Source organism: Eptesicus fuscus, chromosome 20, assembly GCF_027574615.1.
Source record: "Eptesicus fuscus isolate TK198812 chromosome 20, DD_ASM_mEF_20220401, whole genome shotgun sequence".
Taxonomy (NCBI): domain Eukaryota; kingdom Metazoa; phylum Chordata; class Mammalia; order Chiroptera; family Vespertilionidae; genus Eptesicus; species Eptesicus fuscus.
Genome location: NC_072492.1, coordinates 37,656,661 through 37,683,899, shown reverse-complemented (window position 1 = coordinate 37,683,899; position 27,239 = coordinate 37,656,661). Strand labels below are relative to the sequence as shown.

Sequence of the window (27,239 nt, the reverse complement as noted above, 5' to 3'; positions counted from 1 at the left end):
CCGGGGCCCGGGTGCCTGGACCCCAGCCCTCCGCGCCCACCCCAGGGAGCAGCCACTCGTCTTACGGTGACGGAGCTGCGCGTCTCCTTCTGGGCCCCCGACGGGGCCGGGAGGGCGAGTCCTTGGCGCTTCCCTGCGGCGGGTGTGGCCCGCGCCTCTTCCACCCCCCGCCCCCCGGCGCCTTAGCCGCACCCCTCCCAGGACACCCCGCTCCCCTCCGTCTTTCTCCGAGACCCCCGGCCCTGAGCTCCCTTCACCGCCCATGGAGCAGGGACCACCTTCCTCGGGAACAGCACCCAGTGGCCTCGGGTTGCCTAAGGGACGTGGGTGGGGGAGGAGGGGAGGGACTGTGCCTCCGGCGCTCGGGACTCGATTTCGGCCTCACTTCGTAGATGGCAAAAGATTGTTTTATTTTATTTAGTGAAACATTCATTTGTAAGTGGATCTTCGGTGAAGACGACCTGAGTGTGCGTGGGGAGGGGAAGGCTAGCAAACGCAGCTCTCGCCCCTCCCGGGGGCCTGCTCTCCGCCGGCCCCCAACTTGGCGGGGCCTCCCTCCCGAAGCCTCCCAGCCAACCAATCCCCGGCCCCGGCCCCGGTCCCAACCTGCCCGACAGCTGAGCCTCCTCGGGGAGAGGCTGGGTTGGGGAGAAGTCAGGTGACCCAGGGCTTGGGGAGGGCCGAAGCGGAGACTCGGCAGCCCCGCCCCGAGTCACCGGCCAACCCCAAACCCGGGACGTGCACTGCAACTGCAACCTTCCCAGGAAACCGGGGGTGGTTCGAGGGGTGGGAGGTGGACGAAGCATCCCCGTGAAGCTGCTGGGAAAGGAGGGGTCTCATTTGCCGTGCTCCCCATTGGGGGAGGGGTGCCGAGGCAAACACTGGTTGTTAGTGGTGGTGGGTGGGGTTAGTGCTCTTCTCTTAAACCCTAGGAAGGCTCCGGGCACAGCAGGACTGGGGGCACACAGCCTCCTCCGTTGGCTGCAGACTCCTCCACTGAGAATCACCTCTTCAGGGTCCGAAACTGCCTGACGAGCCACTGGACAATGAAGGGCCACAGGAGGAAGAAGAGCAGCGTAGGGCCGGAGAGCCTGAGGGGCCAAGGCCGAGCTCGGGATGGGGGCCGCTGCTGCCAAGAAGGAGGGAGGGAGGGAGTCAGGGGCCAGCCCAGCCTCAGCACAGCCGGCCCTCCTCAGGAACCTGCTCCAGAACTCAGGAGGAGTTTCTAATTCAGAGAGGGGAGCAGAGAGGCCCTACCCCCACATCTGCACCACTGGAAGGGAAGGGACCCTAGTGTGTCCCTGACAGACGCGCTCCAACTCACTTCCACATCCTCCTCCCTGGGCAGTCCTGATGCCAAGAGGGCTGCCAGGTGGAGGGGCTGCCAGGTGGAGGGACTGGCTTCTTGCCGTTTCCTCTGGGCCACGAAGCAATGGCCCTGCTGGTGTGGCCTTAAGGCCCTCGTGGTGTAAAGGCTGTGCCACATATTTCAAATGAGGACCCCAGACTGCTCAGATTTTAATCTCTAAATATTTTTTGCTGAAAGGAGCCAGGACTCCTTGGAGAAGTGGCCGGTTCCAGGTCTGGGGCAGGAAAGGTAGAGGTGAATGTGGGACACCTGGTGCCAGAAAGCAAGGAAGCTATTAAGGGTTAATGAGGTCATGATAGGTCCCAACTTGAAAGGGTCTCCACTGACCAAAGTTGTGACGATCTGAGCATTAAAAAGGATTGCAGTTGATTGAAATATTGAATCTTTAAAATCCACGAGTCCACACTGATACTCAAAGAGAAAGCTGGAAATTTGTCACCATTGAGGAGGTTCTTAAATAAATTCCTTACTTTAAAAATATTATTAGCCCTAGCCAGTTTGCTCAGTGGATAGAGCATTGGCCTTCGGATCAAAGGGTCCTGGGTTCGATTCTGGTCAAGGGCACGGACCTCGATTGCAGGCTCCTCCCAGGCCCTGGTCAGGACACATGCAGGAGGCAACCAATTGATGTGTTTCTCTCACATGGATATTTTTCTGTTTTTCCCTCTCCCACTCTCTCTAAAAATCAATGGAAAAATATCCTTGGGTGAGGATTTAAAAAAAATAGTAATAAAGAGAATAAGCTCATATGCTGCCTTTTCATAAGGCACTGTATTTCAGGGAAATCCTAGATGATCAAGGAAACTACAGAAAAGTAAGAGCTTATTTTAAAGGAATAATATAATTTAAAAGTAAGCCTTTTTTGCAGCTACTAAATAAATTATAGATTCAGGCAAGGATTATCAATTGTTGTCAAAACCTGTGTGACAAACGGGGTGGACAGAGCACTGGACATTCGCTGGCTCCAAGAGAAAAAGCTGACTTTACAATGTTGGGACCCCTTTACCCATGCTCGTGGTCCATGTTAGGATCATTAACGGCGGACATGGATACGTGCTCCCTGATGTGAAGGACATCACCTCTGATGAAACCTGGTCATGTAAACCACCTACCAGGATGCAGATAGACCCAAAACGTGGAACATTTCTACAGGGCCACTGGCTGAGTCTCATTAGCAAGTTAGTAGCAAGAAAAAGGGACTGGTCTGGGTTAAAAAGTCTTAAAAGGACAGAGGAACTAGATGCCGCCTGTACTCCTGGGCTGGCCGGATAGAGCAGCTGGAAAAGGCAATTTGGGGACAACTGGAGAGATTTGAATTTGTATTGGCCATCTGATGATATGAAGGAATTATTGAGTGTGATAAAATTAGGTAATAGAATGTTCTTGTTTTTAGAGATGCAAACCCAAGTATTTCAGGGTGGAAATCTTCAAACTCTTTAGCATGTAAAATTAGTCAAAGGCAAACAAAATATAAAAAGCCTCGGAGGGTGGTGGGGATGGTGTTGAAATGTTAGCCACTGTGAATGTGAGGCAATTCCTGCCACCCTGGTTGATACTCACTGTGCCAAGGGGATTAGGGGTCACCCAAATGACTGCCCACATCCAGCAACTCAGCCCTCACCTGCCCCCACCATCCCAGGCTTCTCAAGAACAGACCCACTCAGAGTTAATGGTGGGTGCCAGCTCTGGAGGCAGGCAGAGCTAGGGTCACTCCCAGCTCCATCACTTAATAATAATACTAATAACAATGAACTCCATTCCAGGAGGTCGTGGTGTGTGCTGAGCTCAGGGGAAGTAACTACAAGTATTATCTAATCCTCACAGCAGCTCTGGGAGAGTCTTCCAGGCTGTGTTACTCAACCTCTCAGAGCCTTAGTTTCCTCATCTGTAACAGGGAAATGAAAACCTATTTCATAGGGTTGTTCTGTGGATTGAGATAATGCAACTAATGGTATTTGGCACATAGAAGGGCTCCAGAAATGGCAGAAGCTGAGGTGTAAGGGGCAAGCAGATCTTGGAGTCCAGGGGGGAGTGAGGAATGCAAGGGCTGAATTGGTTGGAAGTAAACCCTAAATCTGGGAACAGAAGTCTAACTGGGGAACAACAGACCCCCAGCCCCAATGCAAAGAGCAGACACATCCTGGCCCTTCCAACTGTTGGAATAAGTCCTCCTGCTCAGTGTCTCTTCAAGTAAAAGGAGGTAAGGGCAGGACAAGAGGAAGCACGTCGGATTCCCTGCTTGTGATGTGAATCACACCAGTCTCTGGAGCAGGCAAAGGTGTGGGCAGGTAGAGATGTGGGGACAAAGAAGTGGCTGGATGGAGAGCCTAGGACAGAGACCTTCAGAGTTCTGCCCCAATCCTGCCCTCGGCCTTGGGGGCTCACCTCCTTGCAGGGGGCAGGCATGCTCTCCAGGCTTTGCAGTCTCCCCTGGACATCCCGCATGCTCTCCTGCAGTGCTCGAACTGTCCCCACCAGCCACGAGTCCAATTCCTGGGGCCCCGGCAGGCTGCCTCTGAACCCCTCTGTGGAAAACGGACACAGAGGGAAGAGGACTCAGGAGGCAACTCAAGCCAGGGGCAGGGTGTGGGCAGGCTGGGGCAGGTCCAGGAAAAAGTAAGAGTAGGGCACAATTCCTTGTACCAAGTGTGACTCTTGTAAAGTCCATCCACATTGGCTGAGTAACAGGCTACCAGGTGTAGCTGTGTGACTTTGGGCAAGTCACTAACTTCTCTGAGCCTCAGGTTATCATCTGAAAATTAGGAGAAGATACCATCTCCCTCAGGGGCTGCTGGCTCAGAGGAATAAAGGAGATGATATTTATGAAAGTGCCCTTTATGGGACATGGCACTCTGAACGTTATGGAAGGGGACAGGGCAGCACTCATTATTGTCTTTAGAAAGTCCCAAATGGGAGGCCCCGAAAGAGAGAGAGTCTGACTCCCAACGCCACGAAGCTGCAGCCATGTGGGGGGCCAGCACTCCCTGCCCCAGCTACCCTTCCTCAGTGCCTGATGGCTCCTGATGGCCTTCAGGGAGAGAAGGCCAGGCAAGGACTTTGCCCATCCAGTGTCCGGCCGTTTGGCAACCCTTCCTGGGCAGAGGCTGCTCTCTCCAGTTGCCATAACTAGACTTTCATCTCTGCCCTAAGAGGGCAGCCAAGGAAAAGCTTTGGCGTTAGAACCATGGGGAAGGCAGAGGGGGTTAAGGGTCAAGCAGTGATTCACTCACCTTTCCCTGTTGGGGGCACAGGGCGGTTTCTGGTGTCAGGCTCTCCTCCAGGTGCGCCCTTCTGCTCTGCCCAAACCTGCTGGGGCAAAGCCACAAGGTCCAAAGGGAGCAGTGGGAGCAGCCAGGGCACAGCGGGGAGGGAGCGGGAAGATACAGGGGTTATCTCACCAGCTCAGGCTCCAGCTGCTCCAGGGAATCACAGAAAACCTCGGGGTCCGGGTCCCTGGGTGGCTGAGACTCTGGGGAGGGTGTAGGTAGGTTAGTGACCAGAGGAAGGCTATGGAGGGAGGGGAGGGGTGCAGAACTGGGTGGAGGCACCTGTTCAGGGGACAACAGAGATACTGCCACAAGAGGCACAGATGGGTCCCAGGAGTGAGGTCCTAGAACAAAAGTCTCAGAACCTCCTCCTGGCTTCCCCTGGAGCAGAGCAGGTGTCTATCTGCGGGCATGAGGTCTGACAGGCACAGCAGGGCATCCAGCCTTCTCCCCCTCACCACACCAGGAGGTCTCCCCCAACCCTGGCCTGTATTTGGCCTCTGCCCCTCCTGCCCAACCACTGACCTGGGCTTGGGGGTGCTGGTTCCTTGGGAAGGCAGGGAGACTCTGGGGTAGTCCCAGTATCTCCATTCAGTACCTGCTCTTCAAGACCTGCAGAGACATAGCACCCAGGGGTGGGGCTGGTGCCTCCCAGTGAGGTCAGGCCTCTGTTCCCCATGAGCCGCAGACTCTGCCTGAGACCCACCCCATCGGGGCAGTAGTTGGGGTCCTTACAGGGACATCACCTGGAGCCCTCTACCCCTGAGGCCCCCTCCAACGAGCAGCTCCCTCAGCCTGAACCTGACAGTTGACTCAGCACCTGCAGAGCTCCCATCCTGGGGGGCCTGACCTGTGACCCTTTGCAGAAAGGTTTCCGGGGGTCTCGGCATGTCAGGGATCACCTGGTACAGGGGCTCAAAGTAACCAAACATGTCGTCTGCCACCTCACCCAGGGGCACTGTGTCGATCACCTGTAGGGGATAAGGTTTATTGGGGAATAGCTGGCCCCTTCCATCTCTGCCCCCCTATCCCTTTGCGCTGGGCCCTCCCCGCTGCTCCTGTTGTCATACCCTCCACCTTGTGCCTAGTCAGACCAAGACAAGGTTGGGGGAACAGCATGAAGGTGGTCATTCCCATGGGGTGTCAACGGGCAGGAAATATAAATGGGGGCAACAATGGAAGGGTGGGGGGCAGGCCACCTGGCTGGGAGCTTGGGGACAGAGAGGAGCCCACAGCCTATCCCTACCTTCTGTGCCACCACCTTCATCTCAGTGATGTAGGCAAACATGGCCTCCTCCCTACTCATCTTGCCCAGGCTGTTCCAGGCATCCCTGGGGGCAGAGAGTTGTGAGAGGCTAGTTGACAACGGAGGCTTGTTTGCCCAGCCGGTGGGGAGCTCACCACTTATATCGTCCAATGGGGTCCCAGAACCCAGGCCGGGGAACCAGGCAGGGCCCCATGGTAGCCTGCTTGTAGTAGCTGTAGAATCGAAGCATCTCTTCATAGGAGGGGCGGTAATAACCTGGGCAGGACGTTGGGGATTGGAGAGCAGAGCATCACCCTCCAGCTCCAGGAGGATGGAGGTGGGGGGAGGGGGGAGGAAGGGGGCTACCCTAGGAGAAGGCAGAGATGGTGAGGGGTCTACCAGGGGCAGGAGGTAGAGGGGACCCATCGGGTGACCCAGGCAGAGACTTGTCTGCAAAAACTAAAGGGATCAGAGAGTCTCCAGGGAGGCAGACCCCGGCCGTCTTGACCCCCAAATGCAGGTCCCCCGCCCTCACTCACTGTTGTTCTTGGGCAGGTTCTGAATGACTCTGACTGCGGCCTGGAACTGTTTCTGGCAGTCCGGTTCCGGGATTTCTTTCTCGGTACCCATCTCCAGCTGCTCTGAGCCCTGGGGACCCTACTTTTGCGCAACTCTGCAAAAACAAGCCTCCGTGTGAGCAGGCCTCCAGGGTCCACCCCAGCACAGACCTCCACAAACCACTCTGGTTCACTTTCCAGAGGGGCAAACTAAGCTCTTTAGAGACCTGAGTGAGATACCCGAGGAGGTCAGAAGCTGTGGCTGAAGAGAGTCCTTTTCCTACCCAAGCAGTGTGGGTGCGGCTGGGGTGGGTGGAGAGGACCGCGGGGGGTGGGTGGAGAGGCAGGTGGTTAGGGTCGCAGTACCCCTCTAGATGCGCATCTACAACTCCCAGGCAGGCGAATGGGCAAGCCCAGAGGCGTCAGGCGGGCGAACAGTCCTCCCATCCGGGCCCCCGCACCCCGGCCCGGCAGCCTGACACTCACCCTGCGGAGACCCCTGCCCGGCCGGACACCTGGGTCCTCTCTCGCCACTAGCCGAAGGCTTCCTACTGACCTCCCGGCCCCGTCGGGCCCGAATGGAGACGCTGAGCGATGTGGCATTTGAGCCAATGAGAGAGCCCGTTTCAAATTTGGCTTCTACACTCTAGCCACTCAGCGCATCCCTTTCAAGAGTATGCAAATAAGCTGCGCCTCTCCCAATCAGGAGGGGTGAATCCGGGGGTCGGCTTCTCTACCCTGGACTGCCAGAGACGGGCGGAAGCGCCTCCTGGTGGACATAGTAAAATAGCACGGAGCACTCTCGCCCCCTGGTGGAAACCAGCGTCTGTCAGCTCAACCCAAGTCCCTTCAGACACCTGACAGTCACTGCAGATAAAACAGGGAGTCATGCCCTGGCCCGTGTGGCTCAGTTGGTCGAGCGGCCTCCCGTGCACCGAAAGGTTGCCGGTTGGATTCCTGGTCAGGGCACATGCTCAGGTTGTGGGTTCAGTTCCAGTCAGGGTGCGTAAGCGAGGCAACCGATCCTTGTTGATGTTTCTCTCCTTCACTATTCCCCTCTTTCTAAAATCAATACAAACATTTTTTTTTTTTTTTTTTACAGAGAGGAAGGGAGAGGGATAGAGAGATAGAAACATCGATGAGAGAGAAACATCGATCAGCTGCCTCCTGCACACTCCCTACTGGGGATGTGCCCGCAACCAAGGTACATGCCCTTGACCGGAATCGAACCCGGGACCCTTCCGTCCGCAGGCCGACGCTCTACCCACTGAGTCACACCGGTCAGGGCAATACAAACATTTTAAAAAATAATAAAACAGGGAGTCATGTCCTGGGGTGCGGTGTGCGGTGTTCTGGAGGAGGGGCATCGGAACTGAGTTGCGGAAGGTTTAGGACTAAACCAGGAGCCCTGGCCGGGCTGCTCAGTTGGTTAGAGCTTCCTCCCCATACGCCAATTCCGTCAGCGCGCAGGTAAGAATTAACCAATGGACCTGGCTGGTTTTGCTCAGTGGTTAGAGCGTTGGCCCGCGGACAGAAGGGTCGCAGGTTCGATTCTCAGTAAAGGGCAGGCAGGTACCTCGGTTGCAGGTTTGGTCCCCAGCCCGGTTGGGCACGTTGGGGAGGTAACCAGTCAATGTGTCTTTCTCAGGTCGATATTTCTCTTCTCTCTCTCTCTCCCACTCGCACAAAAAGTCAATGGAAAAAATATCCTCCGGTGAGGATTAAAAAACAATCAACCAGTGATTGCATAAATAATTTCTCTCTCTCTCTCCCTCAAATCAAATTTTAAAAAGGATGGTAAGCCAGGAGAAGAATGAGGAAGAAATTGCAGGATCAAAAGTGCAGAAGTGAAAAAAAAACAAGTGCAGAAGTGAAGACGTGACATTCAGAAAAACATCCAGAAACGGGTGGAATATCCAGAAAGGGTGAGGACCCCGCCCAGAACGAGGAACCTCAGAGTGGAGGATGTCTGAGAACCGGGGAGAGCCCGGGGCAAGCAGTTGGCACATCTGGGTCCTGCGGGCCCGCTAGGGGCCGCGGCCGGGGGCGGTGTGCGCCCAGCTCCTCGCCCCCACCCAGGGCACCGGAAGCACACACCGTGCTCGCACACGCCGTCACCTGTCCCTCCCCCTCTCCAGGAACACACGTGCAGGTGGTTGTATGTAGAGTGAGTGCAACACATGACACCAGGACCGCACTCCACGCTCACTCCCGGGTTGATGTCACCGACGTGTACGCAGCGCGCCGGGGCCGTGCCGGGACGATCCGGCAGGTGAGGGCGCCAACCCGTCCAAGCCGCGAACCCCAGAACCTAGGTTTTGCCGGCAACTGCAGTCTCGGAGCCACCCCCTCCTCTCCAGACCTGTCAGCTTCGAGACTTCTACACCTGAGGGGTCCCCACGGGCCGGGTGCGGGGAGGGTGACCCCCGTGAGGTCACAGCAAGAGCCTTCCCCTCCACCCGCCCCTTCCCGCTGCCCCGCTCCCCGGCTTCGGGCTGCCCTGCCACCCGCTCAGCTCCCAGGGCCCTGCCGGCTTGAAGGGGCCCAGCACCCTCGGCCCGGGAGGAGCCCCTGCAGACCCCGCCCTGTCTGGCTCTCCTCTGAAGCCTCCCGGGGGCACTGGGGAAGGAGCGGGAGGAGAGGGGTCCCGAGCCCGGCCTGAGTGCGGGGTCCCGGGAAAGGCGTTTGCGCCGGGGCAGCCCTCGCCCCTCCTGGAGGCTCAGGTTACGGGCGAGGCGGGGATCCGGGACCGTCTGGCGAATGGGGACTCACGGACAGGGGGCGAAGGGCGGGGCTCGGACCGGCCCCCTCCCCACACTTCGGGGCGGGCCCACCCCCCCTCCGGGAGTCGCCACCCCCTCCGCCCGCGCCTCGCGCCTCCCTGCGCGGTCCTCGGCCCCGCCCCCGCCCCCGCGTCCCTCCTTCCCGAGTCCCTCCTTCCCTGAGCCTCTTCCCTTCCTCTCCCTCCTCCCCACACTCCCTCCTCCCGACTCACTCCCTCCTCCGACTCCCTCCCAGCGCCGCTAAGTTTCTTCGCTGGCGGCCGCGCAGAGCCGGGGCCGGGCCAGAGCGGCGCCCCCGCTGCCTGTCCCCGCGCGCAGACCGGGCCCGGCCCCGGCCCCCGCCCGAGGCATGCTGTGTGGCCGCTGGAGGAGCCGCCGGCGCCGGGAGCCCCCGGTGCCGGCCCAGGTCGCGGCGCCGGTCGCGTCCCCGCTCCCGCCCGCTCTCCAGGACGGCGGCCCCCGGAGGCCCGGGCTGCGGGCGCTGAAGAAGATGGGTCAGTGGCCGGCGGGGCCGTGCGGGTGGGCCGGGGTCTTCTGGGAACCGTGCGGGGGGGGGGGGCTCCCCCGGCTGCGGGGAGAGCATGGCGAGGTGTGGATGCCGGCACCGGCCCAGCCTGGGGTCGCACCTGCGGTCACCCGAGGCCCCCGGGCCGAGCTGGGCGCCCAGGACGGTCTTTGTTTCCCACCAGGAGGCGCCCGCGGGGCGTGCTGGAGTGGGAGTTCGGGCGAGGGGTGTGGATGGAGGCGGGGGGTCCCCTAAGAATACCGAGAGGGGCGTGGGAGACAGGCTTGGGGCGTCCTTCACCCACCTTTCCTACACCCCGTGCCTTTCAGGGCACCCCGGGTTCTTGGCAGCCCTTAGCGGGGTCTGAGAGTGTGGAAGACACCGGCCTCGCAGGCCAGCCCCCCCCCGCCCCCCCCTCCCCCCAGGCTAGCAGCCCCCGCGGGGGGCTGGACTCTGGTGGGACTGTCGCACTGGTGAGAACTTTGTCTTCAGTGTCAGAAAGCCAGAATTCCCACCTCAGATTGGGGGGGAATCCCTGGGGGAAGGGGATGGAACTGTGACTTCTTAAGCTTCTCTGAGAGACAGGCAGCCCAGGGAAGTTACCTGTGTGGTGTCATCCGTCTTCACCTCCTGACAGGTAGATGGTACAATCCCCGTGTCGCAGGTTTGGAAAGTCAAGGCATTTGTCTGTGACCACACAGGTGGTAAAAAGGCAAAGGTTGGCATGCAGGCTGTGCTTCACCGCATTGCCACGGCTACCCTCCGAGTCTGGGCAAAGTAGGACTGACGAGGCGGTTGAGTGGCTTGAAAAACAGGGCTGTACGTATGGAAGAATCTTGTAAAATGTGAAGTACTGTGAACTGGTGTATCTTCGGAACCGCTGTTAGTGGAACAGTTAGTGATGGAGGGAGCGGGTGCGGGGTTGAGGGAACAGAAGGACGGGGCTGCCCAGGAGACCTGTGTGAATCTTGGAGCAGAATTCCGGGTCCCAGTTGCCAGTCTTGCTTTCTCTTTGCCACTGTTCTCTACCCGCCTTGTTCTTACTTCTACCTCCGCTCACTCATTTGACCTGGATTTACTGAGCACTATGTTCTGAGCAACATGCCTGGCATCCTCCTTATGCAGACAGAAAACATGATCTCTGCCCTCCCTCCATCAATCACGCGTGCATTCAACAAACATTCATCGAGTGCCTGTAGCGTGCTGTGTCCTGGGAATCCAGCAACGCATAGGACAGTCACCGTCCTGGCCCTTAGAGAGCTGAGCATCGGGAAGGAGGTCAGACGTGAAGCAAAGAAGCAGGACTAGAAAGGGAGGGGACCAATGAGATGCTGGGCAACCAGCGAGGGCCAAAGGGGAAGAGGCAGGCAGGGCCAGGTCTTCAAGGCCCCTCCTTGAGTTCGGGACTTTCTCTGGAGGGCAGGAGTTGTGCCAAGTAGGGTTGGGTTGGATGAAGGGAGGGGTGAAACAGGGAGACTCACAGGAGGGAGGCTGCGGGGTCACTTGGGCAGACAGACCTGGGCTGCGGTAGTAGAGATGGATTCCAGAACCTCCTAGGGCAGTGATGGGGCTGGACTCTGCAGTCGGTGAGATTGGAAAGGTGTCCCTGGTGGTGACAGTGTCCTTCTCTGGGCTAAGGCGCTGTGATGTTTTGGGGGGAGGGGGAGCGCTGTGGGAGTTGAGGTGCCACTGAGACAGCCAGAGGAGTCAGCCACTCCCAGGGGTTCTGGGTGCGGTGGGAAGCAGAGGTGGTGTCCTGCACACCTGCCTGCCTCTTCATTCCACACACGTTGGCTCAGCGCGATCTGTGTGCGGGGCCCGGGCTCTGGAGACGAATCACTCCGTGTCTTACCCTCAGGGAGTGCACAGGCTAGTGGCAGGCGCTTGTGGACAGATAACTGCAGCTGAGCCCAGGCTGAGTAAGGCTGCACGGGCGCTCGGTCACAGCGACACTGTCAGGAACCATGTGGGTGTCAGAATGTCATCTGGCTGCCCTTCCTCCTCACCACTGCCTTGTCCTGCTGAGCAGCTGCGGGGAGGAATGCCCAGTGTGTGGGGAACGCCCCTTCCCCAGGCCTCAGAGTCCAGGGACGGGGTGGAGAAGAAACCCAGGTGTCACGGGGTCTAGCCCCTCAGGCTGTCAGCACCCTCAGGGTCGTCCTGAGATGGCCTTCTAGGCCATGGCCACACCCCTTATGTTAACAGAGAACAGGTTTTATTTTAGATCAGGTCCAGAGAGAGACTAGAGCAGGGAGTGGCTCAGAAGTCAAAGGCTCAGAGGGGCCCAAGGTCGGGGAGGGGGGCCAGGACGAGGGAGAGGAGAGAGAACAGCCACCCACGCTGAATGGGAGTCATTTGTGAAGCCCGGGGTCCCTCTCCCGTCCCTGCCCCAGGGTGGCTGCTGGCTCGGCCTGCCTGCAGGAAGCCAGGGAATAGTTGAAGAGTGAGAAGAGGAGCCCAGTGAGCACCTGATGGGCCGTCACCGGGCTGAGCCTGCATCAGCCCAGATCCTACTTAATCCCCGGAGCTGCTGAGGCGAAGGTGCGGCTGTCCTCACATCACAGATGAGAAACTCCAGGGGGAGCGGGGGAAGTCACCCGCCCAAGGCCACACAGCCTCTGCCTGCCTGCTGCCAAAGGCCGGTTTTTAATGATGGATCTTGGTTGCCAGAGTGAATGAATGCTAATTAACACCTTGATAACACTATGCCCGGGCATTTCGCATAGCTCGTTTAATGCTCACAATCATATGAGGCCCACGGTACTATGAGCCTCATCTTGCAAATGAGGAAACTGAGGTTCAGGAGTTTCAAAGCGAGGATGTGCTGGCAGCCTGGCTCAGTCCGAACTCGGAGCTCAGGGAATGAGTGACTTTCCCTCTCAGGGCCCTGCCAGTTTCCAGGGGCGCCCTCACAGGCTCACCAAAGAAAATACAGGGTGCCCGGTGAAATGTGAGTTTCATAGAAACAACAAATGATATTTTAGTATCAGTTGGCCAGATGAATTGTTGTTTATTTGGATTTCAAATTTAACTGGGCATCCTGAATTTTATCTGACAACCCTGTCTCCCCAGAGCCCCTGTCTGACTCTGTGCCTTTAATGCTCCACCCTGTCCCTAATCCGCCCAGTGAGCAGAGCACTGAGTGGGCAGAATCCTCCTCCCTGCCCTCCTCTGCCTGCACACACCACCAAGTGCCACAGGGCAAGAGGGCTCTGCCGATGGCCTGCCCAGGATGTCCCCTGCGGGGTGAGTGGGGCTGCCCTGGGTGGGGGTCTTCAGAGCGGCCCCCGGCGCTGGCAGGTGCCTGGCCTGGTGGTGGGGAGGGCAGGGCAGCCCTCCTGGCTAAGCAGGAGCATGCCAGGCAGGACTGGGGGGCTGGCTGCTATGCCTTGTGCCCCCCTCTTCTCCTCCGTCAGCTCTGGGAGTGACCTCCCACAACCTCTGCCCTTGCACAGGCTTCATGCTGTTCTGGCCCCGCCGGGAAGGGTGCTGCCACCCTCACCTCACGGGTCCCGCCCAGGGGCAGGGGAAGCACTCCTGCCTTTCCTGACTTTGTTGATTCTCCAAGGAATGTTATGGACTCTGGCTCTGGGCTCTGCTGGGCTCCAGCCCTGGGTGTGGCAGCCAGTGGGGACAAGGGGGACATGTTTGGACTTTGGGGTGCTGGGGGGCTGCCTGCTGGCTGGAGGATTCAGGTGGGAAGGGGTTTGGGAACCCTTGCCAGGTGTGTGTCCCCTCCCAGAGCCTCAGGACCCCAGCCACCAGGAAAGGCTGCCCTTCCGGCCCCTCCCCCATTGGCATGGAGCTGTCGGCTGTCGCTGTTCCCTGCGTGTCTCACATTCCTCTGGAGCCCCATGTGCCCCTCCTGAGTGTGCACTGGCGTACACACACACACACACACACACACACACACACACACGTGGCCTATTTTCCTCCCCAAGCTGATCCACCTTCCACCCTCCCACCAACCCCAATCAACCCCCTCCCCCTACACACACACACCAGTGCACACACCCTGTATGTACACACCACCTACACACCTACACACACCCTCACTGGAGACCTAGCACTCCTGTCACACACCCTGCTCTCTGCGTCTTACCCTTCTGTCTGCATGCCCATGACCACACAGCTTATCTATGAATCTGTCAACGGCCACCTGGGTCCTTCCCACCTTTTGGCTACTGTCTGTCCTCGTTTTCACTGCTATTGTTTCGTGATTATTCCCCTACCTGCTCAGTCGAGGTAGCTCGGTGCTGCCCGGCTCAGCTTGAAGGCAGAGTGGATAGATAGAGAACCACCAAAACTGCAGGAGGCAGGCAGCTTGTGCACCTGCTCCGAGCAGGTGGGAATGTGGTGGGTGAAACATCTGTAGGTTTGGGCTTGGCCGGACCTATGAATGTTGACTGGGTAGCTGGACAGAGAGCCAGGCTCCTCCCAGCATCTCTGCCCAGGGCCTGGGGACGCCTCCTGATCTCACCCCTTTACTTCTGTTGGTCCTGCCCCTCCTGTCTGACACCCTAGACCCCTCACTACCCCAGGGTTCAGCAATGGGGAAATAGAGGCATCCACCCAAGGACTCAGCCCCGGCCCAGCCTGGCCCTGGTCCCTCATTCTTTTTGGCTTTTCCACTGGGTGTGTGGCTGGGGGATAGTGTGACCCAGGGACCAGTACCAGTTGGGTGGACAGACTGGAATGTCACCCCTTCCCACAACAGGTTCGTGGGGAGCTGGGGATGAGGGCCAGGAGCAGGGGCCCCCTCCGCATGGGAACCTGTCCCAGTGGGAGGCTGGTCAAGAGTCCAGGCTGTCTGTCTCCATGTCCTGTTTGCAGAAGACTGGACAAAGCAGGCCCTGCGTGACTCACCTCCACTTCCGGCCTTAGTCATTCACTATCCCCCTCCTCCCACCACACCCCCCAACTATGGACTTGGCATCAGCGGGCTGGCCAGATCAGGGGGGGTGGCCGCAGCTGCAGAGTCTGGTAGTGGTGGGAATGCAGGAGCAGGGGGAGGAGGGGTGGGCTTAGTGGTGGTGGCCCTGCAGGTTCCCTGACTGCCCTGTGCCTACCCCGTTGTTTCTCAGGATGAGAGAATTCATCGGTTGCCCAGATAAGGGAATAGGGTGTCAGAGGGTCTGGTGAGTCTCTTGGCCTGGCATATGCTTCCTTTCACCTCTCCTTCCAGGCGAGGGGGCACCAAGTGGGCACTGCCCCTTCCAGAGGGCCACCGTCTAAACCCTGAGAAACACCGCGGAGCCATTAGGGCCACAGGGCTGGCCTCAGGGGGGACCTTAGCCTCCCAAGGATGGCAGACTTCTCCTCCTGCCCCCGACATCCTGATTCTCAATCACAGTTGCCCTCAAAGTCACAGGGTAGGTTTTTAAATACACAGATGCCTAGCTCCAGCCTACACTTGCTTGATGAGAATCTCTGGGCCATGGGTTTTGCAACCTCCCGCAGGTGATACTGAAGCCCAGCCAGGACTGAGACACCCAGACCCACAAGGCCTCTGCTCTGACCTCGGGATAGAAGAGGCAGGGCTGGAGGTAGAGCTGTCTGTCCATCTGCCTCCCCTTTCAGAAAACTGCCTGCAAATCTGGCTCTAGGACAAGCACCGAGGTTAGGAGACTGGTCTCATCCCTGCCCTTAGGTTTATTCAAGTCCACCGAAATGACAACGTAGGTGGGATGTTTGTTTGTTTTAATTAAAGTAAAAAGTGCTGTTGGTGGTCAGGGAGGGAGAACTCCCATTTGAGGGCAAATTATTTCCAGAGGAGGTCATGTCTGAGCGGGACCTTGAAGGGTTCTGGAAGGAGGAAGAGGAAGGAGGAGAGCACAGAGGCTCCAGGAGAGACTGAGAGAGGAAAGCCCGGAGACTTAGACTCGATTCCTTAGGTCAGAGTTTGCAGGTGGGCAAGCAGGGGCCTTGGGGCCACAAAGCCCACCCCCGAACCCGGTTTGGGGGGCTTGTTAAATAAAATAAAGGGAGGAAGAGAAGCCCGCAGTCCTTTGGCCCACAGAGTAGTATTTTGGGGTTTTTGTTTGTTTGCTTTAGTTGCCAACATTGAAAAGTCTGGAGGATTCACATACAAATCCAGATTCCGGTTCCCTGGAAACTGGGCTGTCATCCACCTCTGGCTGGCCCCCTCCTTTCCAAAGGGCGGGGCCCTGCTGTTTGTCCAGCTCCCACCCCTGCTATTGTCCCCCGGCTCTCAAACCTTTGGTTTCGACCCCTGTGGAGGCAAATCCAAGCAGGGTGTGGCCCACCAGGACGGGCAGCGTCTTGACTGAAGTTTGGATTGTTAGCAGGTCCCACTGAGATGTCCATTTTATGCACGGAGACCAGGAGGCTTAGAGAAATGCGTGAACTTTCCTTGAGTTAAAATAAGTTGAATATAAAATAAACAACTAATTAATTAAATTCTGCTCTCGCCTCCCTCCTGTGCCCAGGTATTGGTGGGGGCGGGGGAAGGAGGAGGAGAAGGGGAGCTGAAAGGTTCAGTTCATAGCCAAGGGCAAATATTTCCACCACTTCCTTAGATTTCCGGCCAGTGGAAAAAAAACAAAAAAAGAATTCTGGCCAGTGTCTGAAGCTTGTTTCCTTGTGTGTTAAGACACGAGCAGGGCGGGAGTGTGTGCAGTAGGTGCTTTGTACGCATTTTGTTTTAATCAAACCGGACAACCAAGGGGTCCAGGCTGCCTGTCACTACTTGAGCCAATTCAGCAGGGACAGGGTTGAATCACATACGAGCGTTTATTCCGATAACGCCGACAATATTCGGGAGCAGCAGGTCACCCACAAACATTGCTCTGCAACCCCCCCTCCCATAAGCCAGCTGTTTACGTTGGGTAGGAGGACAAAGATTACATGGAGAAGCCGGGATTCCAGGCGTGGGGAAGTCGGCTATCAGTCTGGGGTGGGACTCCATTATTTGGGTAACAAGGTTGTTAATCTTGGCATGGTAACAGGCAGTTCTTGAATGAGAATGGACTCCATTCCAAGGTTGACTCCCAGGTCCAAGGTTGACTCCCAGGTTCCGGGGCTGGGGGTGGGGGTGTACAACTCCCAGCCAGGTTAGAATGTCCTTTAACCAGAACAAGGCAGTCTCGTTAACAGGGCGTGATGACTATTTCCCACAACCACAGCTAGTCCCCAGTATTCTATTTTTGCCCCTAACATTTATAGGGAAGGTGGACACCAGGAGAGGACCTGTGGGCTGAGGGGTGACATGGGGTTGTCATAGTGCTGGGCAAATGCCAGATCTCACAGGAGACCGTGTTTTCAGCGGGGCCTCACCAGAGCACACATAGGATGCCTGGAGATCAGCCTCTGGTTAGCCAAGGCGGGTCCTGGAGGCTTCCATCGGTGACCCTAAAGCCAGAGCGGCCTCTGCTGGCCTCCTTGTCTTTGGAAAAGCAGAGGTGAGGAGCTTGGGTTGCAGCAAGAGAGATTTAGGTTAGATAGTGAGACGACTTTCTTGATGGTCAGGGTTTCAAATAAGGGAGAAGGCTGTAGGTGACAGGTTCTGGGCTTGAAGCTGGAGGGCCTGACGGAGGAGAGTGGCCCGAAGGGTGACAGTGAGGCCTGAGGGGTTGTTCTGCTCCGGGACCCCCAGAGACCACTGCTTGGCGGGAGGAAGGGCCTGTTCCGGGCACACCTCGCAGGGGGACCTGGGGGAGGCACCCCAAGCCTCCAGTCAAACCCAGTACTGGGGGCATGTTCCGCTGCGCAGAGAGGCCTGTGTGGGTTTGAAGAGGCTCAGAGGGGGAGGCCACAGCTCTCGCCGGGAGAAGGGAGGAAGGAGGTGCTGGTGGGGCGCGGCTCTAGTGCACCCGGCCTCCCGCGCTGCAGGCCTGACGGAGGATGAGGACGTGCGCGCCATGCTCCGGGGCTCCCGGCTCTGCAAGATCCGCTCGCGGACGTGGCAGAAGGAGCGGCTGTACCGGCTGCAGGAGGACGGCCTGACGGTGTGGTTCCAGCGGCGCTTCCCGCACGCCCCGTCGCAGCATATCTGTGAGTTGGGGGGGCGGGCGGGGGGGGGGGGGGGGCGGGGACAGAGCGTGGGCCGGGCTGACCCGGCCGCGTGGGCATCCCTCCGCAGTCTTCGTGCAGCACATCGAGGCGGTCCGCGAGGGCCATCAGTCCGAGGGCCTGCGGCGCTTCGGGGGAGCCTTCGCGCCGGCGCGCTGCCTCACCATCGCCTTCAAGGGCCGCCGCAAGAACCTGGACCTGGCGGCACCCACAGCCGAGGAGGCGCAGCGCTGGGTGCGCGGCTTGGCCAAGCTGCGCGCGCGCCTGGAGGCCATGAGCCAGCGCGAGCGCCTCGACCAATATCCTGCCCCGGGGGCTGATGTGGGGGGGGGTGGGGTGGGGTGGGGGTGGAAGGAGGCGGGCCAGGAGAACCCCAGGCTCGGGGGAGGTGGCCCTGTCCTTCCGGGGTCCACAGTCTGAACCGGAGCCCCTAGCCCCTTGTCTTAAAAACTGAGGGTGGGGACATGGCCTCCTGGCTCTGGGGAGCCCAGTCCCATGGAGGACAGCCCGCTGCTGTGCTCAGGGAGCCCACAGGCCACTGGGGAGCCCCCAGGCCAGGTGATGGTGACAAACCTGTCAGTTTCCTGCCAGCGGGGGTGGTGGAGGTAGGGGGGTGGTGCCCAACCTGTTGCTGGTATTTCCTGAGCACCCACACCTGGATCCACTCCTATCTGCACCGGGCGGACTCCAACCAGGACAGTAAGATGAGCTTCAAGGAGATCAAGAGCCTGCTCCGAATGGTCAACGTGGACATGAATGACATGTACGCCTACCGCCTCTTCAAGGTGGGCACTGCCACCTCTCTGACCTCTGCCCTGTCCTCCCCTGGCCATTACAGTCGTCCGTTTTCCTTTCCATCCAGCTGTTGTGGCCATCGGGCCTCCTGCAGCAGAAAGGCCACACCTGGGTCTCCTTACCTTCTTACCCTCCCCCGAGGCTGTGGGGCCGGGATGGGAGTGCTGGCCCAGGGCGTCCCTCCTCCCCCTCAGGCAGACCCCAGGGGTAGGGAGGACTGGGCCTTCCCACCACTCCCAAGTGAGCAGCGGAGCTGTAGTTTTCATTTCTTTAAAATTAAAACCCTTTGCCCAGGTGACCTGGGTGGTTTGCACACAGGAGCAAAGGGAGGAGTCGGCTCACGGGCACACGTGCTCACCCTCCTCCACTGTGGCACGGGTGGCACCTCCACACCCGGGGGAGCACAGACAGGGGCGCACGGGGTTGGGCTCTGCATCCACGGCCGTCAGAGCACACGGCAGACCCCTGTGTGGATGCTGACGAAGCGTCCAGCCTGTGACACTGAAAGACGGGACCACGGCGCCTGTGCCCCTGGCCCGACAGCTCCCTGTGGATCCTCAGTTCTTTGCTGCTCACTGGCCGTGGGTGTGAGCGTGGGAATCTGAGGATGGTAATGAGTGGGAGGGGGATTGTAGCACAGGAGCCCAGTCCTGCCCCAGGGACACTGGTTTCCTCCCACATCTTTTACTTTTCTAAAATATATATTTTTATTGATTTCAAAGAGGAAGGGAGAGGAGAGAAATAGAAACATCAATGATGAGACTCATTGATCGCCCGCCTCCTGCATGCCCCCTAGTGGGGATTGAGTCTGCAACCGGGGCATGTGCCCTGAACTTAGACCTCCTGGTTCATAGGTCGAACCTCCACCTCTGAGCCACACCAACAGGGCTCCTCCCCATCTTGATTCTTTTATTTATTTATTTATTTAAAATATGTTTTATTGATTTTTTACAGAGAGGAAGGGAGCGGGATAGAGAGTTAGAAACATCGATGAGAGAGAAACACTGATCAGCTGCCTCCTGCACACCCCCTACTGGGTATGTGCCCACAACCAAGGTACATGCCCTTGACCGGAATCGAACCTGGGACCCTTGAGTCTGCAGGCCGACGCTCTATCCACTGAGCCAAACCGATGCTGCCTCACCATGACCTGCCCCTTGATTCTTAGGGCAGGTCATGGTCCCGAGTGACAGGCACTGAACCGGAGAGATCTTCCTGAGCATCAGCCCTGCAGGCTACCCCTGGAGCTCACTAGCTCTGTGTCTCTGCCTGTGGACGGGAGACGGTTGCTTTGGTAGATGATGGGTGTGTCAGTGCAGGCCGGCTTCCCCAGGTGTCCCCTCTTCTGAGTTTCTCCCTCTGCTCTCTAGGAGTGTGACCACTCCAACAATGAGCGGCTGGAGGGGACTGAGATTGAGGAGTTTCTGCGGCGACTGCTGAAACGGCCGGAGTTGGAGGAGATCTTCCATCGGTACTCGGGCGAGGACCGCGTACTGAGCGCGCCCGAGCTGCTGGAGTTCCTGGAGGACCAGGGCGAGGACAGTGCCACGCTGGCCCACGCCCAGCAGCTCATCCAGACCTATGAGCTCAATGAGACAGGTGGGGGTCTAACAGAGGGGGTGGGGTCGACACAGCCCGGGGCGTGGTGTCGGATAGATCTGGGTTCCCAGATAAGTGGGCTCTGCTCTTGCCACGTCTGTAAAGTGCCATAGTAATGTACCTTCCTCGTAGGGTTTGGCTGAAGATGAAATGGCAAATGGCACAACTTTGTAGAATGCAGTCGGTAGCTCACCAGTACTAAGCTTTGGGAGCATTTGGGGCTGGACAGGGGGGTCCCCTCTGTGGCCTGATGCTGTCTTCTGCCCCTCCCTGCAGCCAAGCAGCACGAGCTGATGACACTGGATGGCTTCATGATGTACCTGTTGTCACCAGAGGGCGATGCCCTGAACCCGGCCCACACGTGCATGTTCCAGGACATGGACCAGCCCCTCGCCCGCTATTTCATCTCCTCCTCCCACAACACCTACCTCACCGACTCCCAGATTGGGGGGCTCAGCAGCACTGAGGCCTACGTTAGGTACCTGGTGGAGGGAGGGCGGCAGTGAACACTTCTGGGAGCCCCGTTTGGTGGGGAAATGGGGCTCAACTCCCACGGTGGGCTTCCTGGGGCCCCCCCGTCTGTTTCCCTGATCTGTGCACCCACATGACACCGGGCCTGTCTGTCCACAGAGCCTTCGCCCAGGGGTGCCGCTGTGTGGAGCTGGACTGCTGGGAGGGGCCGGGAGGGGAGCCCGTCATCTACCATGGTCACACGCTCACCTCCAAGATCCTTTTCCGAGATGTGGTCCAGGCCGTGCGTGACCACGCCTTCACGGTGAGCCCAGCCCCGCTCAGTCCTTCCGAAAGAAACCCCTGCCCAGAGAGTCCCTCCCTGCCCAGGTGCTGCTGGGACAGCCGGCCAGGGGGGTAGAATGAAGCTGAGGGAGGGGCTTCCTTCTCCCACCCTCATATTTAGTAAACGTATTACAATCTCAGAATTCCCAGAAGAAAACTTTGCGGGAGGGAAGGACATTTTAATTATTGTTGCCAAAGAGTAAGCCACAGAGAGAGAGAAGCTAGGCATACTATAGTGTCTACATAAAACTGCAATTTCAGTCAAGCTACACAGATCTTACCACCAACACATGACGAAGGGGGAGGGGGAGTTTGCATACTAATGACATGGTCAACGTCATTAACATATAAAGAGCATTTATAAAAGAAAACCATCCCTGCAGCTGCCCTCGGCCTCCCAGACAGTCCACCCCTTCCCGAGGCCCCATGTCTGACCTCTGTCCCTCCATGTACAGACTGCCTGCCCCTCCCAGCCTGTGTCCCACATCCCACTGACTCAGTCTCCCCCCACCCCCGGTGGGTTTTCCAGAGCCCTGGTTTGGCCTGCCTGTCCTGAAGGAGCTGGGGCTGCATGTGGTAGGGGTTCTGGTTGGGATGGGAGGAGGGAAGAAGGGGTGAGTGACTCTGAGCTGTTGCCTCTCCCCCTACAGCTGTCCCCATACCCTGTCATCCTGTCCCTTGAGAACCACTGTGGGTTGGAACAGCAGGCTGTCATGGCCTGCCACCTCCGCACCATCCTGGGGGACATGCTGGTGACGCAGGCACTGGACTCCCAGAACCCTGAAGAGCTGCCATCCCCAGAGGTGAGGCTCCCGGAGCCTCCGCTTGGGTGGGGGAAGGGTCTGTCTGGGCTCCGCCATCCACCCCTGCTCATGCCACTTCCCCGTTCAGGGCCCCTCACCTCTCTCTGCCTTAACCTTCCCCTGCTCCTGCCTTCATCTGACATCTGCCACCCAGTGGCCTTATCAGTCTCCTGCTGTCCATCTTTGACTAGACCCACCCACCCTCTCTCCTGGCATTGAAAGCCTTCCGTGACCTGGCCCTGACCTCCCTGCGCTGCCTCCCTGCCCACAGAATCCCTGTGAGCTCAGCCGTTCCCACCTTGAAGGCCTTGGTTGACATCGTCTCCACCTGGAGCTCCCTTCCCAGCCATCTGCTTGCCCAGCGCCACCTGCTTATGATTCTCCTGCAGCTTCAACTGCCTCTTCCTGGGGCCTTAGAAACCGGCCCCGCCTTCTGGCCAGAGGTGGTCCTGCCTCCTTTCATTCCAAACCCTCAGGACATGTCCTCTTCTCTGGCTCCTTGAGGAAATCTCTCCTCCTACTCCCTGTCCCAAATATGCCAAATATGTTGACTCACCCTGGTGTGTGTGTAACTTGATCTTTTATTAGCATGAAAATAACATGCATACGGTAAACAAACACTGAACTGTGCACAAGTGTATTCAATTGAAAATGGGTTTTTCCCCACTGGGGCTCACCCGTCCTATTGCACACAAAGGAACCACCTTCAGCAGTTTCCTCATGCATATAGACCCTCCCCATAGCTACCTTCTCTTTCAAATGTTACACCACCAGGGTCCTGTGATTCCTGTTCTACCTGCTTCTTCCTTCCAGGTGAGATCTTTTTTGGAGATCGGCTTCTCTTTCAATCCCGAGCTGCCTCCCTCATGTTAACGGCTGCCGTGTAGGATTCTGATGTTTGGAGGGACCTCATTAGCCAATCCCCTGTTGATGACCTCTTGGCTTATTTCCTCTGTTTGTTTGTTTTCCTATTAGAAACCACTCATCTTTGTGTGTCTTTTCCTTCTCCTCACCCCCCGCCAGCCTCTCACACCGTGGTGGTTGAATGACTGACCAACCTGCTTAATTAACCCTTCCGTATTGTCTCTACAGCAGCTGAAGGGCCGGGTGCTGGTGAAGGGGAAGAAGCTGCTAGCTGCTCGGAACGAGGATGGTCGAATCTTGTCGGACCGGGAGGAGGATGATGAAGAGGAGGAGGAAGAAGAGAGGGTGGAGGCCGCCGAGCAGAAGCGGCAGGTGAGTGGGGTGGACTGGGCAGGTGGCGAAGGGAGGGAAGGGAGGAGCTGGGGGCTGTGGCTAGAGGAACCCTCTGAGGCTCATCTCCTACCTAGGCCAAGCAGATCTCCCCGGAACTGTCGGCCCTGGCCGTGTACTGCTGTGCCACGCGCCTTCGGACCCTGCGCCCTGCCCCCGTCCCACCCCAGCCCTTCCAGGTCAGCTCCCTCAGCGAGCGCAAGGCCAAGAAGCTCATTCGAGAGGCAGGTAGGAGCCAGGATAGCTGGCACCTGGGGGCAGGAGGCCAGTGGGGGCCTGTGGGAGCCTGGGGGAGCCTCCTGAAGTTGGTCTGGAAAGGAGATGGACAGGGCTCTCGGGGGCGGTAAAGAGGTCAGGAAGACCCCGGAGAATGAGTGCCCGGCACCAGGCCCGGCATGCAGGGAGAGGGCCCAGGGAAGAAGGGGCTGCGCTCTGCCCTCACTGGGCGCACAGCCTAGTGACGGGACGGACGGAGCTGGGTAATTATGATGCAGGTGATCAGCTGGGCCATGATTGAGGCTGGAGGAGCCCAGCACAAGGGGGTGAGATCAGGGAGAGATTGCTGAACAGGTGAGGCCTGAGAAGACACGGGGTGGACGGGTGAGGAGGAGGCAGCCAGGCGACAAGGGAGGGGTGTCCGGACAGGAGGAGCAGGTTGCACCAGGGCCTGGAGGCATGGCACACAGGAAGGGCTCCAGGAAGCCGGTGTGGCTGGAGGGGTGTGTGGGCCGAGGGATGACACACAGGACGTCAGCCTGGGGCCAGGTGTTCCAGGTGCTGAGTCAGGAATGTGGGGGTTTGGGGCTGGGATGCAGTGCAGGGCTGTGGGAGCGGTCCCTGCCCTTCCTGCACTTCAGCAGCCTCCTCATGAGGTTCCCACAGCCACTGTGTCAGAGAGAAGAGGAGCTGGGGCAGGGGAAGTGGGAGTGGAAATTCAGCCCCTGTCCCCAGCCTGTCCCTGGAGTTGGGGTTACAGCCCCTGACACCAGGTGAGGGATACCCCAGGCGCTTGTCACCATACCACCCAACCCCCCACAGGGAACAGCTTTGTCAGGCACAATACCCGGCAGCTGACCCGTGTCTACCCACTGGGGCTCCGGATGAACTCGGCCAACTACAGCCCCCAGGACATGTGGAACTCGGGCTGCCAGCTGGGTGAGTGGCTGCAGAGCTGGGAGTGGGCCGGGTGCTTGGTGGGGTGGCCTCTGGGGCGTTGTAGTAGCCCCAGCAGTGATGGGGCCACACAGCTTACCAGGTGGAAAACAGTGTTTTGTTGATAATAACATTTATTAAAAACATCTGAGCAGGGTGAGGAAAAACAAATCAGGCTTGTTTGTTCTTTTTTAAAATATATTTTTATTGGTTTCAGAGAGGAAGGGAAGAGAGAGGGATAGAAACATCAATGATAAGAGAGAATCTGATCAGCTGCCTCCTGCACACCCCACACTGGGGATGGAGCCAGCAGCCCAGGCATGTGCCCTGACTGGGAATCAAACCAGTGACCTCTTGGCTCCTGGGTCCACACTCAACCGCTGAGCCACACTGGCTGGGCTCATTTGTTCCCGACAATGTGAAAGTCTCACATTTTTTATGAAGGTAGAAGTTAGAAATCTCCACGCCCATGTGCCCCCTTGACACATACGTGCACACATACCCCTGGTAATCCCATGCTGAGCCTGCCCAGGGAGGGGAGTGTGGTCGCCGTGGGGCAGGTGTAGAAACCTCAGGGCTCAGCCGAAACCGGTTTGGCTCAGTGGAGAGAGCGTCAGCCTGCGGACTGAAAGGTCCCAGGTTCGATTCCGGTCAAGGGCATGTACCTTGGTTGCGGGCACATCCCCAGTAGGGGGTGTGCAGGAGGCAGCTGGTCGATATTTCTCTCTCATCGACATTTCTAGCTCTCTATCCCTCTCCCTTCCTCTCTGTAAAAAATCAATAAAATATATAAAAAAAAAAAAAAGAAGAAGAAACCTCAGGGCTCAGCTCTGGCCTAGGCCCGGCCCTGCAGGGGGAGGCTTCTCTAATATGCCCCCTGCAGCCCACCTTCCAGCCTCAAGAGATACCAGGTGGCCTGGCTGGAGGGGCTCAGTGGTTGAGCGTCGACCTTTGAACCAGGAGGTCACTCACGGTTTGATTCCCAGTCAGGGCACATGCCGGGTTTCGGGCTTGATCCCCAGTGTGGGGTGTGCAGGAGGCAGCCGATCAATGATTCTCTCTCATCATTGATGTTTCTCTCTCTCTTACCCTCTCCCTTCCTCTCTGAAGTCAATAAAAAAAATAAAAATAAAAAAAAGAGAGACGAGGTGACAATAGAATCTAGATCACATGGCTGCCATGACACCCTCTTTTCTCCCCACCAAGTCACGGTGGGTACAGAGCAGCAGTACCCGGATCTGGGCCCTTAGAGAGGAGCTAGTCCTGTGCCTACAGGGCTGGGGCGGGGGGGTGGGGGGGAGGGCAGTGAGGCCCCTGAAACTGAGGGTTAAGAAAGGGCCACTAAGAGCCCGTCCTGACCCCGCTGTGTCCACAGTGGCCCTGAACTTCCAGACACCAGGCTATGAGATGGACCTCAATGCTGGGCGCTTCCTCATCAACGGGCAGTGCGGCTACGTCCTGAAACCTGCCTGCCTGCGGCAGCCTGACACAGACTTTGACCCCGAGAGCCCTGGACCCCCCAGAACTACTCTCACCATCCAGGTTAGCAGCCTGGGCCACGCCCTATCCTGGGCTCAGAGCTGGCTCGTCCCAGGGCACCCGCCTGAAGTGGAGGAAGAGAGCGGAGGCTGGGGACTGCGTGGTGGGCAGGGCAGGCAGGGCCCCAGGGGGGCCGGGCTGAAGCTCTTCACCCCCCACAGGTGCTGACAGCACAGCAGCTGCCCAAGCTGAATGCTGAGAAGCCGAGCTCCATTGTGGACCCCCTGGTGCGTGTTGAGATCCACGGGGTGCCCATGGACTGTGCTCGAAAGGAGACCGACTACGTGCTTAACAATGGTGGGTGGGCCTGCTGGTGGAGGTGGGGGGGGGGCAGACATCAGAGTGCAGGGAGGTGCAGGGAGGTGCAGGGCAGAGGCCAGCTGGCTCCGACCACCACGCCTGTTTGTGCCCTAGGCTTCAACCCCCACTGGGGGCAGACCCTGCAGTTCCAGCTGCGGGCTCCAGAGCTGGTGCTGGTCCGGTTTGTGGTAGAAGACTATGACACCACGTCCCCCAATGACTTTGTGGGCCAGTTTACACTGCCTCTCAACAGCCTGAAGCAAGGTGGGTGGCGATGGGAAGGGAGAGAGGGCCGGGCCCACAGACGCTGCTCACCTGCGCCGTGACTTTCCTCAGCGCCTTCCTGAGTGAGGCCCAAGCGGGGCCCAGCCCCCAGAGATGGGATGTGGGCAGGGTGATGGGCAGCAGATCTGATGCCTGGCCACCCTCCCCACAGGGTACCGCCACATCCACCTGCTTTCCAAGGACGGGGCCTCGCTGTCACCAGCCACGATCTTTGTCCACATCCGAGTCCAGCACTCCCGAGGGCCCGACTGACGCCCTGCGGATACAGCTGCATGCGGTGGTGAGACCTCTGGAGCGGAGGGCGGTGGTGAACCCGTCCGGCCTGGCGCCGAGGGCCGCCTCAGCGCCTCCTAGAGAACAGGGGGTTATCTTTTCCCTGCACCTGAGATGGCCCAGGACTCAAGGAGCCGGGCCACCTTTCATTGTGTTTATCAAGAGCCAGGTCTGCTACTGCCAGGAGACCTGGGGAGCAGGACATACGAGCCTCAGCCCCTGAAAGGAGTCCAGCCACAGCCGCACCCACCCAGGCCCTGGCCACCCCCACCCCCACCCCCAAGACTCCCTCCTCAGGGTTTCCCGGGCTCTTCTCCAGCTTCTGAACCTGAGCTCCCTTCCCTTGTTAAAGCAGGGAGAGCTGAGGTGGGGAGCCCTGGGGACCGAGAAGTAGGTTTTTAGCTCGTTTCATAGAAGAGCCCTGAGCGGGCAGTAGAACAAGACTACGTTAAAAAATAAAGCAGCAAGCTGCCTTTATCACTGCCCCCGCGAGCACGTGAGGCCGGGGCCGTGAGGAGGGAGGGGGCCGAGTCCCGTGGGCTCTCCCCAGCAGGGCTTGGATCTGTCTGACTGCCAGGGGGTGCTGCAGGCGAAGACTTCGGGGACACCAATCACAAGCTGCCCCACCGACCTCGGAGGGGCCTGGAACGGGGAGGCAGCTGGATAAGCTTCTGCCAGAACGGAACT

The 27,239-nt window shown here is 58.4% G+C and overlaps 2 protein-coding genes across 8 annotated transcripts; one reads left to right on the top strand and one right to left on the bottom strand.

Annotated features, from left to right (window-relative positions):
- Positions 1-399: 399 nt before the first annotated feature.
- Positions 400-7,019, bottom strand: ACBD4 (acyl-CoA binding domain containing 4). Of its 6 annotated transcripts, none has more exons than XM_028157076.2 (10): positions 6,925-7,019; positions 6,421-6,554; positions 6,037-6,157; positions 5,882-5,966; positions 5,486-5,606; positions 5,161-5,247; positions 4,768-4,838; positions 4,600-4,678; positions 3,755-3,894; positions 400-1,129 (listed from the first exon to the last, which is right to left on the bottom strand). In XM_028157076.2, the coding sequence occupies exons 2-10, from the start codon at positions 6,509-6,511 to the stop codon at positions 1,004-1,006; spliced, it is 921 nt and encodes a 306-aa protein (XP_028012877.2). In that variant the 5' UTR covers positions 6,512-6,554; positions 6,925-7,019; the 3' UTR covers positions 400-1,003. The 6 variants fall into 6 exon arrangements, with proteins under 6 accessions (XP_028012877.2, XP_028012878.2, XP_054565627.1 ...); XM_028157077.2 differs by having other exon boundaries at positions 400-1,126; XM_054709652.1 differs by having other exon boundaries at positions 4,600-4,675.
- Positions 7,020-8,662: 1,643 nt separating this feature from the next.
- Positions 8,663-27,037, top strand: PLCD3 (phospholipase C delta 3). 2 transcript variants are annotated; one of them, XM_054709608.1, is made up of 16 exons: positions 8,663-8,710; positions 9,457-9,715; positions 17,578-17,739; positions 17,828-18,056; positions 18,413-18,542; positions 19,923-20,151; positions 20,428-20,629; positions 20,782-20,926; positions 21,597-21,749; positions 22,842-22,985; positions 23,081-23,231; positions 24,042-24,158; positions 25,531-25,697; positions 25,856-25,991; positions 26,109-26,258; positions 26,431-27,037. In XM_054709608.1, exons 2-16 carry the CDS (start codon positions 9,571-9,573, stop codon positions 26,529-26,531), a joined length of 2,361 nt encoding a protein of 786 aa, XP_054565583.1. In that variant the 5' UTR covers positions 8,663-8,710; positions 9,457-9,570; the 3' UTR covers positions 26,532-27,037. The 2 variants fall into 2 exon arrangements, with proteins under 2 accessions (XP_054565583.1, XP_054565584.1); XM_054709609.1 differs by lacking the exons at positions 8,663-8,710; positions 26,109-26,258 and having other exon boundaries at positions 9,386-9,715.
- Positions 27,038-27,239: the final 202 nt, after the last annotated feature.